Source organism: Stegastes partitus, unplaced genomic scaffold (assembly GCF_000690725.1).
Source record: "Stegastes partitus isolate 25-593 unplaced genomic scaffold, Stegastes_partitus-1.0.2 Scaffold2153, whole genome shotgun sequence".
Classification (NCBI taxonomy): Eukaryota; Metazoa; Chordata; class Actinopteri; family Pomacentridae; genus Stegastes; species Stegastes partitus.
Genome location: NW_007579884.1, coordinates 52,614 through 68,378, shown reverse-complemented (window position 1 = coordinate 68,378; position 15,765 = coordinate 52,614). Strand labels below are relative to the sequence as shown.

Sequence of the window (15,765 nt, the reverse complement as noted above, 5' to 3'; positions counted from 1 at the left end):
AGCGGCGGATTAATCCACATTTGGTGCTCCAGAGTGAGCAGGACTCGAACTAAACGTCAGCGTTTAGTGATGAAGCAGCATGTCGGCCAGGTGGGAAACTACAGCTAAACAAAACACATCAGTTATTATTCAGGAGAGACTTGTGGATGAGAATAAAAGCAGAAAACCGACTCGGCCTTTAAACACCATCGGCATAGTTTTAAACACCGTATAATAGGCCGAATAAAACTGAAAACTGTTCCTTCCTGTTGCACATCGAGTTGTTTAATAGCATCGAAGCTAACATGAAGCAACAGTTTGCTTGGAGATGAAATGTCAAACGAACCCGAACCTTTGTGAACAAACTGCTCGTGAAAAACAACACAGCTTCTGGTATGAAGGTACAACTTTGTTTTATTGATAGTTTTCATATACAATATATATTTATAGAGTGTACATGAGGAGTTTCCACTAAAAACTAAAAAGTCATTCTGCGTCTTTTTTGTACAGCCATGCGATCGTCACGAGGGAATGAACACTTGAATATAGATTTAGATTTTTCAGTTGCATAAAAATACATCATCTCGTTTGTCTTGCGTAGAGAAGGAACTTATTTACAGTGTGAAAATAGTCGAGTGAACGCTTCTACAGATGTGCTTCTGGTTCCCTTTGTCGCCTCCGATAAAACCCTAGCAGCCCTTTTTAAAGTCGAGTCTCACTCTGGTAGATCGCCGTCGTTTTTCACCAAAATGGAATAGACTGTGGAGTTCCGGCGACGCGTTCGAGCTTTTGGGGAGAATACAAAAAGGGTGGCTCGCACCCTAAATTTAAAGTGCTTTTTGGCATCGCAGAACAATCACTAGTTTGTTGAGATTGCCTTCGATTGTTCAGTGATATTTGGTTAAAGTCAGAAAGCTAAAACCGTTTAGCGCAGCTGTTTAAAGTGAATATTTTATCCAGTTTGTTTGTAAAAAGTTTACAAAAGCAAACTCTGAAATATCGTACATTTTGAAATCGGGTTATTCTGATTGTTAGAAAACACAATAAAAACACTAGAAATAGCAGTTTGATGAACCCAAGGTCCGGTTCTTACACGTTCCCAGAACTTTCAACCGCTTCTCCTGATCTTCATGCAGGTGGAGCTTCAGTCAGCTGATTAACGGACCCTAATCCACCTTCGTTTAGACCAGGGATCTCCAAATCCGGTCCTCGTGAGCTCCTGTCCTGCAGGTTTTGGACGTTTCCGTGCTGCAACACACCTGACTCACATGAATGGATCTCCAGCAGCTTGTTGTCAAGTTCTACACAAGTGTGTTAATGATCCATTCATGTGACTCAGGTGTGTTGGAAACGTCTAAGACCTGCAGGACAGGAGCTCATGAGGACCAGATTTGGAGATCCCTGGTTTAGACCCATTTTGCACAGGATTAGTTTTACTTGTGGACCTCTTTGAATTCATGATTTTGTTACTGCGGGAATCTGCAACGTCTGTAGTTTCTAAAGCTAAAGTTTCAGATTACTGAACATGTTTCAGCAAACACAGACGTCCGGTGATGATATTAGTTCACGATTCGGGGTCATTTTCATTCAATTTTTGCAAATGTTTTTTGCGTTTTTCCTGCTCGGGAATTACAGCGGCTGCTTCTCGATTATAAATAATGTCAAGTAAAATTTAAGTAAAACGCTGCGAGTATCTCGTGCGAATGCGCCGCGTGAAACCCAGACGTGGGCGTAAACTCTGAAGCACCGGAGTCTGGTGCCATTAAAGCTGAAGACGCAGCTGAAAGTTGTGGAAACGGATAAAATTCAGACCTCGGTTTAAGATTTGTTCTCATGAATAAGAATATTTCTAGTTCTCTACTTTAGATGTGTGGTTGGAATCTTCTCCACTATTAATGCATTAATTCAGTCGATGGAGACAAATAAACACCTCGTATGAAGCAGGATGTCTTTTAGGTTCTTGAAGAAGCGAAGTTAGGACATCTTCAAGAACCTAACAGGGAAGATCATGCAGATAATGTTCTGTAAAGATGTTGTCCAAGTGTTGGGTGACAGCACTGTTGGACTGTTATGCCGCAACGTTCTTAGAAAGTTTCCCAAACACTGATTCATGTAACAAGGTTCTATAGGAGAACATCAGGCTGAATGTTTGTTAAAATGTCACTGGAACGTTTTTACAAAGAACGTTCTGTCATCTGAGGCCTCGGTAACATCTGGAAAATGTTTCTGAACGTTGCTTTGAGAACGTTCCTCCCGAGTTACCATGAATGTCAAAACGTTCCGTCTTAGTTCTGTTTTTTAACCTCACAGGAACATTTTTGGAACATTCTGAGAATTTTCTAGCAATGTTGTCAGCTAGAAGTTAGTTTTTAGCTCTTCCTAAAGGCAGGATATTGTTTTCCAAAAATGTTCTAAAAATGTTCGTCCAGTTGGCCTCAACGTTCTTAAAGCTGTATCTTGCATTGAGAACACTCTTCCTTTGTGTTTATGGAACACTGTGGGACGAACTGAATGTGTTTCCTCCAAACATCCAGAGAATGCTTCATGCCAAGCGTTCCATCTTTGTTAATATATCACATTACAAGAACGTTTAATCACCTGCTGTTCTGTCTTAGTTTGCGTTTACCTCACGGGAACATTTGAAAAGATAAATATCCTCAAAACGTTCCTTGAACATTAGACTGAAACGTCCAGAACCAATGTAGTTCTAGACATTACTAGAACTTGTACATAATGTTAGCTAATGTGGCAACGCTCCCTGCGAGTTGGAACAGTGGTCGGAACCAGAAGGACCACAACATACCTCGATACCTGATCGTTTTCATCGATCTGATTTGTGATGCTTATTTGTCTCAGTAAACAAATACAACACATTAATGGCTAGAAACAAACAGAACATGTGATTAGAACCCCAGAACGGTTCTCCGATCAGCGGCCGACGGGACAAACGGCCGAATCTGAAGCAGCTGTTGCTTCTCGAATGGTGAAATCTCAGCGTTCTGCCAGAGTGAAACGTGGCTTTAATACTGATAAAACCGGTTTCTCGCTACATGAGGACAAACAGAACGTAGGCGGTGAGCTCGTCACCAGGCGGAAGAAGATAAAAAAAAGTTTGTAATAAACTCACAGTAGGAACGTCCAACGGAACGCTTCAGTCTCTGACGCTTCAGGAGGAAAGTTGGAGCCAGAAGATAAAAACTGAAACAACACAGTGTGACTGGAGTTCTAAAGACTTCTGAGTGCTGTCAGAGGTTCTAGTCCCGGCAGGAACCGTTTGGTTCCAAAAACATTCAGACAAAGTTCTGCTACCAATGCTTTCACTATAAGGTTTTCTTTTAGTTCCCAGAATGCTCTCGTAAAGGCAGGATAACTAAAGACGTTCTAAAAATGTTACACCGTTACGACCTTACATTCTCAAAAGTGAATGTTGCACTGAGAACATTTTTTTCTTTTGTTATTATGGAACATTGTGGGAACGTTTTATAGATTTCGGGTTTTACAGAACATCCCCAAAACATCACAGCCAGAATGTTCCACCTCTGTTAATATATGGCAGCACAGGAACATCCTGCAAAGAACGTTCTGTCATCTGAGGCCTTGATAACAAATCGTTGGTTTGAGAACGTTCTTCCTTTGTTATCATGGAACATTGTGAGAATGTTTTAAAGAAGAACATCCCCAGAACACTGCAGGCAGAATGTTCCACCGTTGTTAACTTACACAAACGTTTTCTCAAAATCATCTTGAGGCCTCGGTGACATCCGGAAAACATTTTATGAATACTGGTTTGAGAACGTTGTTTCTTTGTTATCATAGAACCTACCTGACAACATCGTCTGAACGATGAAATAAAAATGTCATTTTAACTACATGGGAACATTTTAGGAACTTTAAATATTCTAAAAACTTTGGGGATTTGATTGAAGCATTTTCTTTGTGAAGTCTTTAGAACTTGTCGGTAACGTTAGCCGATGTTTTGGGAGCAGCTGGGAGAACCGGACTCTCCGATCCCGAACCCGACTTGCACCGATTCGAAAATTCTAAAGAACATTTAAAGAACACTCTCCTTCTAACGATCCGCTGCAGGCGTAGAAGAATTTTTGGCTTGAAAACGTCCTTCGAGGCAGAAACTACAACGTTCTCGTCACATTTGGATCCGGCTACATGAAAACTGTTTGTCTCTTCATACGTGGACGCCGACAGAACGGGTGTTGGATGTGCAAAGTTCAAAATAACACGTCTTAAAGCTACAGTTTGTGTCTGTACAGCGACATGAGTTTGGCAGCTTGTTGTTACCTCCGAGGAACGTCACGGTTCAGAGTCCGTCAGCTGCTAAGAACCTCAAAACCTGCAACGGGAGGTTTAGCTTTTAGCTTCTTCAGACCATTTCTGTACAAAAACTCAAATAATGTTCTGGTGCTGATTTGAAAAGACAGTTTGTCGAAACACGAGCTGATACGATACGTTTGCCGATGACGCTTTGCTTTACACGATTAAAGAACGGACAGAATTTTAGGTATGTCAGGACTTAAAGTAGCTGATTTTGACTAATTAAGCCACTTCGTCCTCTTTGTGGATATAAAACTTCTGCAAAGTTTAACCATTAAACTTTGAAAAGGTAAATCTGATATCAAGTAACCTGTTTGAACCTACTTTTTCGTTAACGAACAACACGTGCGTAACATCAAGCACCAACTTAAGAACCTAAATGTCCACTCAGACTCATAATTTCAACATGAAAATCATTTTCACCACGTATCAAGAGTTGGATCTTTGTTTTTATCACTTCATAAACTAGAAAATTCCGTCAGCAGCCAGAAAAAAACGGAACTATTTTCTCCACGTTTTTGGGAACAAATGAAACAAACCTTTAAAAAAAATGTTTCCGTCTGTCGGTGCTGCTGAAGTCGAGTCGACCTTTAATGGAAACAATTTCAACTAACAGAAAACAGGAAATTATTTACAGAGAAATCGTTTTTCCTGTTAAAAGCTTTTTGAAATTGTATGTTTACTTATGCAAATGAGGCATTACCTTGATAAAAAATATACTCATTTGCATAAATGTCCAATAAACAAAACAAAACAAACGGACGCGTATGTTGGATGTTTTCTTTCGAGTTGTGGAAGCAAAACAGATTCTCGTTTCAGCAACTTTGGCTTCTTTTGTTCAATAAAAATAGATTCTGTAAGTACGGCGTCGTGACGTTTTTTCGGTAAAGTTTTGGCATCAGCAACATTATCTGAAAATTTCCGACCGTGAGTGTTTTCTGTGTTTTCATATCAGCCTGTCGCACACGTATCGGTGCGAGCGTATACGACAGCTTTGTTTTATGACAGAATATGATCCAGTAAAAGGTGCTGGTTCAGAAATGGTGCGTCTGCAGCACATGTAGCAGAGCAGACGGTGGTGCCGAGTCAAGCGGCGTCTTCAGTCAGCTGCTGACGAGTTTGTAAAATACTGGAGATTGTAAACAGTAACCTCAGTTTGTGATTTTCAGCTCAGCTCGAACATATTAATTCATATGTAGACGTGAGTTCTGACTCCTGACTCCACTTCCTGTGCTGCTGCTGCTGGATGTTTTAAAGCTGAGTTTTCACTCCTGACTAAAACTCTGAAGCGGGACAGATTCTCAGACGGTAACACTCAAGAAATAAAGCAAAAGAGAAAAGAAAAAGCATCAAAACGTAACTCCTACACGTCGAGGACACGATCATGTAACAGAACGATCAACGTGGTCTAACTGTGCAAAGAAAGTGTTTCGCTATGAACTCGGCAGAGTCGAAGCAGCGACTCGAACTCTCCGATTCCCTCTTCAGCGGGAGAATAAAGACACTTCAATGGAAACAGCTTATAGAGACTCTATGTACAAACACATCTCACAGGCGAAGGTCAGATGTTGGTGAAACCTCAGATCGGATGTTTGAATGTTCAGGCACAACGATGGGTGAAAGTACAAAACTGTACAATGTGGTGAAAGTGCAAAAGCTGGAAGCAGGACTGCAACCGTCCGACCCTCGGCCGACGAAATCGGCTTTGTGCTCACAACTTCTATCAAGGCAAAACGTCGAAATCCGGGTGGGTGAGCTGCAGCTTATTGGAGAAATACGTTTGAAGAACAAACCTAACATTTAGCAGCGAGCCTCTACAGGTGCACCGACGCTTCACTCCGGTAGCATTAGGTCTGTGGTGTCCGGCTGGTTTGGTCGAGTTCTTCCAACTTTGGACGGGTTCAACCCGCTTGTTGTAACTGGAGGTTTACTGGGAGTCGACTCATGAGTTGATGTATGTTTTTAGAAATCAGATGAATACGTGCGGCTGCTCTGCTCCCATAAACAACCAGGTTACAGGGATTTAATGAACCGGGAACACCAGCTTTAATGCTGATGAACGCTCACTTTGTTTTTAACCGTTTGATTGGTTGAAAATTCAGAACGTTTTCAGTCTCCAAACATCTTCTCCAGGTCCTCAAACTGATTTCTGAGTCACTCTGAACACATTTTAGGGCCGTTTGGACAATTTGTGAGTCTTTTTTTGGACACGTTTCAGGTTATTTTGAACGTATTTTAAGTGATTTCGAATGAATTTTGAGGCCTTGACAGAAATCCTGTGAATAAAGGAAACTCAAACCAACCAGGTTACATTTAGACTCAATACGCTGCGAACAGGAGCTTTTCATGTGGATTTAGGATTCATTCAGGCTGTAGGTAGAGTCGTCACGTTCATCTTAACCTGTGATTCTTGGTTAAATTTCTTGGGTTAAATACAGTTTTGATTCATTTTGAACCATTTCTGACACATTGCGAATACGTTTCAGTGCATTTTGGATCATTTGTGATTCTCTGAAGTGATTCTGAACAGATTTGGAATCATTTTGAGGCGTTCTGGAGACGTTTTCGTCATTTTAAGTAACCGTCTCGTCAATCCCATGAACAGGTGCAGCTGCTTTGCTCCCAGTTTGTTCTCATTTCAGCAGAAAACAACCGACTGGTTGAAGCGTTGCTACGACTTCCGTCCACCCAGATTCTCTTTGGTTCACTACAGACCTAATCGTGCTCCGTCAGAGGCTCTTTTGCTTTCAAAATAAAGCCATTGAAATAGAACCGGGACCACCTGGAGGTGGACAACATGGCCGACACGTTATCAGTTTGTAACGCGGCAGATATGTGCAAAATCCCATCAAGTAAACTGATGTTTCAAAGTCTGCTTCAGCTCAGAACAGCTTTTCTTCTAATCAGGGTTAAAAATAAACCGATTTTTCTGATTGTGTGTTTTTAAAAACCAGCTTTCCGATAATATAAATGAATTTAAAAATGAGCCACTTTGGCTCTGACGAAGGATAAATAAGGAAAAGTTCACTTTTTATTAAATCTGTGTAACCTGTAAACGACATTTCAGCAAAGTGTCGGAGTTTGTGTTGTTCAAAATTCTGCAATTCGACTGCAAATTTAAATCAGTGCCAAAGTATCGGTCATCGGTTTCCTCGATGGCTAATAATCGAATGATAGTCGGATTTACCATCGACCCTGAAATCAGAGTCCAGAGACGCTGATCCTGGTGTCAGAAAACCGCAGAAGGACTCATGAAGTTCTGTTTTCTGGGGATTGGTACCGTGTTTAAACTGTCCTCAACCAACCAGACCTACTGATCTTCATGTTTCTGGAGAACGAGTAAAAACAGGCCGAAGACGGTCGGCGAGAAAAAAAAAAGAAGTATAAATGCACCTCAGAGGAGGAAGATTCAATATGTACATTTGCACCCTGCAGGCGGAGGAAGGTATTCACATATAGATACACTATTCACACTCAGACGAGCTGCTGCTGCTTCACACTTCTGTCCTGCTACGGTGAAAACATCCACGTCAGCGGACCTTCGACCAGAGACTGGGTCGAGGCGGCGCTGAAACGAACACGTCTTTGACGAGGGAAACTTTGTTCAGCGGCAGAATTTCACGTTTGGCTGAAAAAACACCTGAAAGAGAAACCAAAGAGCTTCGTGTGACCGCGGGTCTGGACGACGACGTTTTCAGGTTCTTCTGCGCGTTTGGGAATGATAAACCGTCTGGAGTCCAGGTTCTCCTCCGCAGATCCATCAGCCGAACTTAAAGCCGAGGATTCCTTCCATCGGTGATGCGGAACCAACAGAGTCCTGCTGAAGTTCTGCTTGGATCCCAAAACATCTCATCGTCTCGGTAACAACCCGAAACCTCGTCAGAACCTCCGAACATTTCAGAATTGAGATTGTAATTCGTCTGAGAAGTAAAACGAGCCGGTTCCAGGTTTCCGACTCGTTCTTCTCTGTAATTAACCAAAATCAGCTTGTTCAGGTTTACCTACAGTTACCCACAATCCCCCTCTCTCGGAGTCCAGCTTCACGTCCGATCGCGATGCTGATGACGAATCTTCTTCTCCAGATCAGAAACTTCCGGAAAAAAATATACTTCTGGAGCTTTTTTATTTATTGCAAAAAATAAAAACTATCCAAACGGAGCAAAGTGAACCTCCGACCGTCTGTCTGTCGGGTGAGGCGGCGGCTAGGAGGCGGGACTTACAGTGACGCTGGCAGGGGATTGGAGCAGAAACAGGAAATGCTGCTGGTGGCCGGCGGGTCGGGCCTCAGTGTCCCGGGTGCTGGTGGGAGGTGAAGGGGGTGAAGGACGGGGGCGGAGACAGGGACAGACGGCCGGACTGAGGGCTGGCGCCTCCTGCTGGGGGGGAGTCGGCCGCCGCCTGGGAGACGCTGGAGGGGAGTCACATGATCAGAGCACATGTTGTACATGAACACATCTGTAATAAATATCAGGTTAATCTGACTTATAATTAGATTTACTAATTAGGTATTATAATTAATCAGTTATCACTATTATCTACTGGGAGACAGTGGAGGAGAAGCAGGTAGAAGAAGTTTTCATCTTTTATTTGTATTAGTAAAATAAATTAAATACAACCTGTTTGAAGCTAAACTACCTTTGTAGTCTGGGTTTTAAATAATTTAATTAAGCAGATGTATTATTATTATTATTATTATTATTAATAATTATTATTATTTACTGAGATACACTAAGAAGGAGGTCGAGATGGGAAAAGATGACAAGTTTTCATGTTTTATTTGATATTAACACCCTTAAATAAACAAAAACACACATTAAATACAAACAGTTTAAAACTGAAACTACCTTCTGAGTTCGACTTTTAATTCATGTTATGAATTCAAGGAATTATTATGATTATTATGATTTTTTTTACTGGGAGACACTGAGGCAGAGATCATCGTTTGTTTTTAAAAAAAATAAAAATAAAATAATTACCAGTAATATTGTGTAAAATAACCAAAGTATTAATATACATGTTGAGTGCTTTTAAAAAAACAACAACAAAACAATAAAAAGAATGAAACACACATAATGTCCACATCAAAAATCTGGATTTTTACAAAATACTAATTTGTTCTTTTACACTGTGCGACCGTATAAACAGTTTAACTGTATTTAAATTAACTACAAATATCATTTTACAGATACTTGCCGTCATTTTCACAGATTTCAACCATGTTTTTTTTAAGAATTAATTATGAATAAATCATCATTTTTTCATGGGGTTTGGTGCGTTTCATACGGCTGTAGTTGACATGACAGGTGATTCTTACCTGACTGTGTAGCTGCTGCGGAGGGCGGGGTCTGTTACCCCGGCAACAAATAGCTTCTTCGGGGGTCCGTCAGACTCCACCCCTCCTGAAAAACAGAGCACAACACATTTATATCAAAGTAAAATAATCTGTGTTCACAGTTTGTCTCTACTGCCCCCAACAGGCTCAAGACGCTACTGCAGGTTTTAATGTAAACTCAAAGTGTGGATTACCTTTCCTCTTCAGCGGCGTTAACGCCGGCCATCTCACGGTGGCGCTGACTGCAGGTCTGTCGGACAAACAACACAAACGTCAGCACGAAGCAGCAGATTGAAGCTTCCAGTAAATACGGAATGAAAGCGTTTCTATAAACCTGAACCTCCTGGTGGGACTCGGAGACGAGTTGGGAGTGACGCCGCTGTCCTGAGACGGAAACCACTGAAGAAGAAACAACGACAAAAAAAAAGAGTCAGTCTGAACAGTTTTCTGGATTATTCAGTCTAAACCCTCTGATCTGGAGTCAGTATGAATCCTCTAATCTAGATTTATTCTACAGAACCTGGTTTAAATAGTCTAAAACCTAATCTGGATTTAGACTGAATCCAAATCATGAATTCAGACTAAATTCTGAGTTTAGAGTGAATTTTGATCTAGATTCAGTCCAAACCCTATGATCTGGATTTACACCAAAACCTTCATCACGCTTTAGTGTAAAGTCTCTGATCTGAATCTGATGTTAAGAGCTTTTTCAAAACGAATCTGAATCTTGATTCACGCCAACCTTCTTATGTTGATTTAGACTTTAGAAGAGTTTAGATCAAGCTGAAACCTGATCTGGATTCAGACAGAACAGTCTAATCTGGATTCAGTCCGAAGAGTCTGGTTTACAAAGTCTGAAAGATCTATGATCTGGACAAATAAATCCGACTAAATCCAGTGGTTTAAGAGCGAACCCAGATTACAATCTGATATAAAGCTTCTAATATGGATTCATTCTAAATCTTCTGATCCAGGTTCTGCACAAATTCTCTAATGTAGACATAGTCAAAAGAGTCTGGTTTAGATAGTCTGAAACCTAATCTGGATTCAGAGCAAATTCAAATCAGAGTTTCAGACTAAATCCAGTAGGTTTAAAGATCAGGATTCAGTATGAAGCCTCTAATCTGGATTCAGTGTAGACAACTGGATTGATCTACATGCAGTCTCAATATTCTAATCTGGACTCTGGATTAATAATCTAATCTGGATTTAGTCTAGTCTGGTTTAGATCAGTCTGAAAACTAATCTGGATCCAGACTGATTCGATATCAGAGTTTCATACAATAGCCAGTGGGTTTAAAGTAAATCTAGTCCGGGATCCAGAATAAACCCTCTAATCTGGTCCAACTCTAAAATCTGGACTCACTTGAACCGACTTTGATCTCGATTCAGTCTAAATCCTTTGATCTTCCCACCTGATCTGGATTCAGTCTAATGTTGATCTAGTATTACAAGTCTTATCTAGATCCGGCCAAAGTCTAAATCCTGTCGCCTGGATTTAATCTGAACAGTCCGATCTGGATTCAGACCATAATCCAGATCAACATCCCAATGACACAGTGAGACCACATCCGTCAGTTTTAGTGTCTTGATTCTCGCAGGATGTTAAAAAATGTTGAAGAATCTCCGTCTGTCTCTAACTGCTCTGAACACTACGATACCCATGAGCCTCGGCGGTCTGGAGAACCACACAGAGCCGGCGTTTAGATGCTCACCACTGATGGATGGTCGTGCCACTGACCGACTGGAGGGACTGGGATCAGACTGGAAGGACTGGGAGACAGAAAGCGACAGAGGAACGGTTAACAGCAGCTGGACTAAACGCTGAACAGCTGTACGTTTGCTGTAATGTTCCTCACCTGAGTCTCTGCAGACTCCCTCTGAGCGCCATCTCCATGTTCTCCTCCTGCATCAATGCAAACGGCAGCTTTAGCCTCCATGGTTTCCTCACAACAGCAACATCATGAAGCCACACAGCTGTTCCACTGAACTCCGTCAGTGGTTGTTTGTTTTTGAATCCTAACAAACGTCTTCCATTTAAATTGAGATTCAAACCTATTTTCTAAGTCTGCTTCATCGTCTATTATCCTCTAAACGGGACCATAATTTACTAAACGAACACGATTGTTAATGGAAGGACGCTTGAAACTAGAGATTGAGTTGATAAACTCTTCGCAAGAATATTTACTGATTTAACAAATCGAGCGAGAAGTTGGAACATTCTCTCATAGACATCATACTTCTTTCGTCAGTCGGAGGAGTCGCCCCCTGCTGGCTGTGAGACACGGTGCAGTTTTAAGGTACTTCAGCTTTGAGAACATGTTTAGATGTTTACAGTTTTGTCAAACAGGAACCCGCTGATGATTGATTAGAAAAAGAAAATAAACAACGTAACAGTGCAGCTCACAGCGCAGACAAACAATAATGATCTTTGTTATGGTGGTTTTTTTGTTTCTGCGTCAGAAAAAAAGAAAAAAAACACAACATTCAAGAGAGGATAAAGACTGACGATCCTCACCTGTCTCTTCTGGTCGAGTCGATCTCCGGTCAGAGAGAACGGAGATAAAGGGACGAGCTGACGACACAAAAGGATGAACAGCATTCAGTAAACAACAGGAGCTAAAAGAGGCAGAAGTGTTCTGCAGAAACGCTGATGACTCTCTGGTTTCATCCGCTGAACTAAACTTCTTTTGGACGTGACGACACGTTCAGAGGAAACCGAATGTCTGATGCTTTAAAGGACTAAATCAAAGTTTTTTCAGGTTTTCAGAAACATGTTTTTCTTGCTGTTATCGTTCCTCCTGTTCATACTGAACATTTGTGAAGCTAAAAGAAGCTTGAAAAGTCTGAGTTTGTCACAGATGAGGAGGTTCCTCCAACGTTACGGCCTTTTGTTCTTTCCTTTAGTGTAAATTTAAACTAAAATACTGTAAATTTAGAAGATTTCTATCTGATTTGAAAAAGCCAGAGCAGTGAGTTTGACCACCGATGTTCCCTGAACACCTCACATGCATCAGTAGGCTCTACAATTCACCAAGATCCATAAACCCGTCCCTTACGTCAGATGTTCCCTAAACACCACATGTGCGTAAGTACAAGCTACAAGTCAGTGATGTTCCCAAAATGTTTCGCGTGCATAGATAGATTCTACAATTTACTGACGCTCTATAAACTCATCACATACATTGGTAGATGCCACAATTCACCGATGTTCCCCAAACACCTCACATGCTTCCATTGATACAACAATTCACAGATGTACCCTAAACCCCTCACAAGCATCAATAGATCCCACAATTTACCGATGTTCCCAAAATGCCTCATGTGCTTCTGTAACACCAAAGTTTCCTAAAAGCCACATGTGCACAGATAGATTCTAGTTTACCGATGCTCTTTAAACTCCTCACCTGAACTGGCAGAAGCTGTTATTAAACAGTGTTCCCTAAACGCTGCACATTCTTCAGTAGAAGCTGCGACTCACCAAAGTTCCCTGAATGCCTCACATGCTTCTGACAACAATACACGGATGTTCCCTAAACACCTGCCAACGTTGGTAGAAGCTACAATTCAACAGTGTTCCCAAAATGCCTCACATGCCTTGATTGACGCAGCAATTCACCCGTGTTCCCTAAACCCCTCACAAGCATCACTTTCAAGCTACGATTCACAAATGTCCCCTAAACGCGTCACACGATTCAGTAAACGCTACAGTTTACAGATGTTCCCTAAACGCCTGACATGCTACGATTCACCAATGTTCCTTTAACACTCACAGGAATCAGTGGATACAACAATTCACAGATGTTCCCTAAATGCCTCACAAGCATGAGTTGATTCTATAATTTACAGACGTTCCCTGAACACGTCACATGCGACACTACGGTCTGTTGTTGTTCCCTAAACTTGTCACTTTGACAGGTAGAAGCCACAGTTTACTGATGTTCCCTAAATCGTTGGAGGATACAAACAACACTCAGAACTGTGTGAAACATTTGATTACGAGCTCACCGCTGGTCAATTCATGAGCTTTCAAGGTCTGACTGTGAATCGGTTCCCTCCAGAGTTTGTCAGACAACGACGTGTAGGTTTGGGTGTGACGCAGCTTTAAAGCAGAACTGATCCAGATCAGATGTTCTGTGCGTATTAAAGGTGGTTTTTCCCACCTGAGAGCTGCAGTTTCTCACCTGCGAAGGGCAGCTGGGGTTGATGGAGACGCTGCTTCGTCGGTACCGAGCCGAAGACACGGGACTGAAGACGGTCATCCCGTCGCTGAGAAACACAATCACATTCACCGACTCGTTCAAAACAGAAACATAAAGGACTTCATGTCTTTACCTGCATGCAAATATCAGACATTTATATGACATCACTGGATAATTAAACATTACATTTTCATATACTGGGGATGAACAGGGTTTTTGTTGCTGCAGAGTTATAAAATTAAAACTGGAACATGTCTGAAGTTCAACAACATCCTCCAAAAGGGATCAGAAAGTGGATTGAACATGTCCATGAAATCAAATGACTGTAGCCTTTAAACAAACAAAGCAGCAAAAGATGTTAGAAAAAACCAGGGCAAACACGTTTAAAAGAGAGATTTATTTTTTAAGCTCTGCCCAGTGTCAACACAAACTAAGGAATAAGTGATGTATTCAGAAAATATCTTTAAATGCTGTTAAACTGAATGAGTGCGGTTTGGGGTTATCTGAATGGGGTTCGGTGTTGTTCATGACTCTGGTTGGCTCTAAATTGTAGAAAAACAAGATTTGCAATTTTTCTTTTATGCACTACTTTTATAGGACTTTATTTAGACTTTGGCTCTTTTCAAAGTGCTTCTTAAGTAAGTTTGACTTATTATGAGACTAGTTGGAAGAAAGGGCAAACAGATATAAACAAAGACTGCATTTTATTTACATGCTGCTGGGTGTGACACCGAATTTAAAAAGATTTAAGACATTCAGAAAACAATTCTTAATCGTCTCAGGTTAAATGTCTGCGTCTAAAAATGAGCTACACTTTTAATTCTGTCGTTTTTTGAACGGGGCTCTGTGCTCGTGTCGCTGCAGTACCACTGACCTGACACTGGTGATCATGGGGGCGCTGTTCGACCTGCGGAGAGCCCCGCCTCCTGCCCCGCCAGCTGCGCCTGCGCACTGGTCCACTTCCATCCGTTCCATACCTCGGTGCGCAGGCCCGGCGGTGACGGCGCCAACTGCCGGCCTTCGACCTGCCGACGGCGGCGTCGCGCTCTACTCGAGCCCGGTGGAAGCCTGACCCGCAGGCCTCACTGGCCCCAAACCCGGAGCCGCCGAGTCAGCGGGCTGAACAGCGAAGCTGCCCGCTCTCTACCGCATCTCCCTCCGACAAACACCTTATCCGAGTGTGTCTGCGGGCCGGTCCGTCATGTAGCACCCGCAGCTACGCTTCACTTACGGCGGTCTGCCCGCAAACTAACGACCGCGTTAAACCGAGTTAAAACAGCGCGCTAACACAGCGGGACAAAGTTTGCTAACGCCGGATGTGTGACGCTCCGCCGGCCGCTCCGACTCCACCGGAGAACTTTTAATTCCGAGTCCGCGCAGCTGACGTGACTTTTCGGATTAGCTGTTGAGCTAACTTGGTTTGCAGTAAAACCTCCAGACATCAGAAAACCGCTAAAGCAGCCGCCGGAGACGGTCCAACCCGGGCCGGGCCGGCCGTAGGCGGGGACCGGCGCTCACACGGGCCCCGAAACCACCGAGCGGAGCCCCGGAGAGCCCGAGAAACGGTGCAAAGAAACAGTTTGAAAGATTTTTACAACATAGTCCTTCAGCAAATAGAGGTAGTTGAGCAGCCGCGGAAACAGCGCCGCCGGCCGGCCGCGGACGGAACTGCGGGAGCGGCGGCGGAGAGAGAGTCACGGCGGCCTGCAGGAGGGAACCGGGACCGAGTCGTGACCGTTAAAACGACACAAAATCATAAACAACAAGAGTTGAGTTTATTAAATTCATACAAGGAATAACAAAACATAAAAACACGTTTCCAACAGCTGTTAGCATCAAACAAACCTCCGCTCCCTGATGTTTACATGTTTACATGTTTACATGTTTACACCAGACTCTGCTCATCAGTGTGGACCAATGTCC

General features: G+C 42.5%; 1 protein-coding gene across 1 annotated transcript; it reads right to left on the bottom strand.

The window, feature by feature from the left end:
• Positions 1-7,326: 7,326 nt before the first annotated feature.
• On the bottom strand, positions 7,327-15,726 carry LOC103374139 (protein FAM122A). Its single transcript, XM_008304175.1, has 9 exons — positions 14,717-15,726; positions 13,825-13,909; positions 12,159-12,215; positions 11,500-11,546; positions 11,356-11,413; positions 9,975-10,039; positions 9,835-9,890; positions 9,623-9,707; positions 7,327-8,716 (listed from the first exon to the last, which is right to left on the bottom strand). The coding sequence occupies exons 1-9, from the start codon at positions 14,815-14,817 to the stop codon at positions 8,593-8,595; spliced, it is 678 nt and encodes a 225-aa protein (XP_008302397.1). The 5' UTR covers positions 14,818-15,726; the 3' UTR covers positions 7,327-8,592.
• Positions 15,727-15,765: the final 39 nt, after the last annotated feature.

Excerpts from the sequence above, each read along its gene's own strand:
- LOC103374139 (XM_008304175.1), bottom strand. The coding sequence starts at position 14,817 with ATGGAACGGATGGAAGTGGACCAGTGCGCAGGCGCAGCTGGCGGGGCA. Across the intron at positions 13,910-14,716 it reads CCCATGATCACCAGTGTCAG|CGACGGGATGACCGTCTTCA; the intron begins GTCAGTGGTACT and ends TGTGTTTCTCAG. Across the intron at positions 9,891-9,974 it reads AGTCCCACCAGGAGGTTCAG|ACCTGCAGTCAGCGCCACCG; the intron begins GTTTATAGAAAC and ends TTTGTCCGACAG.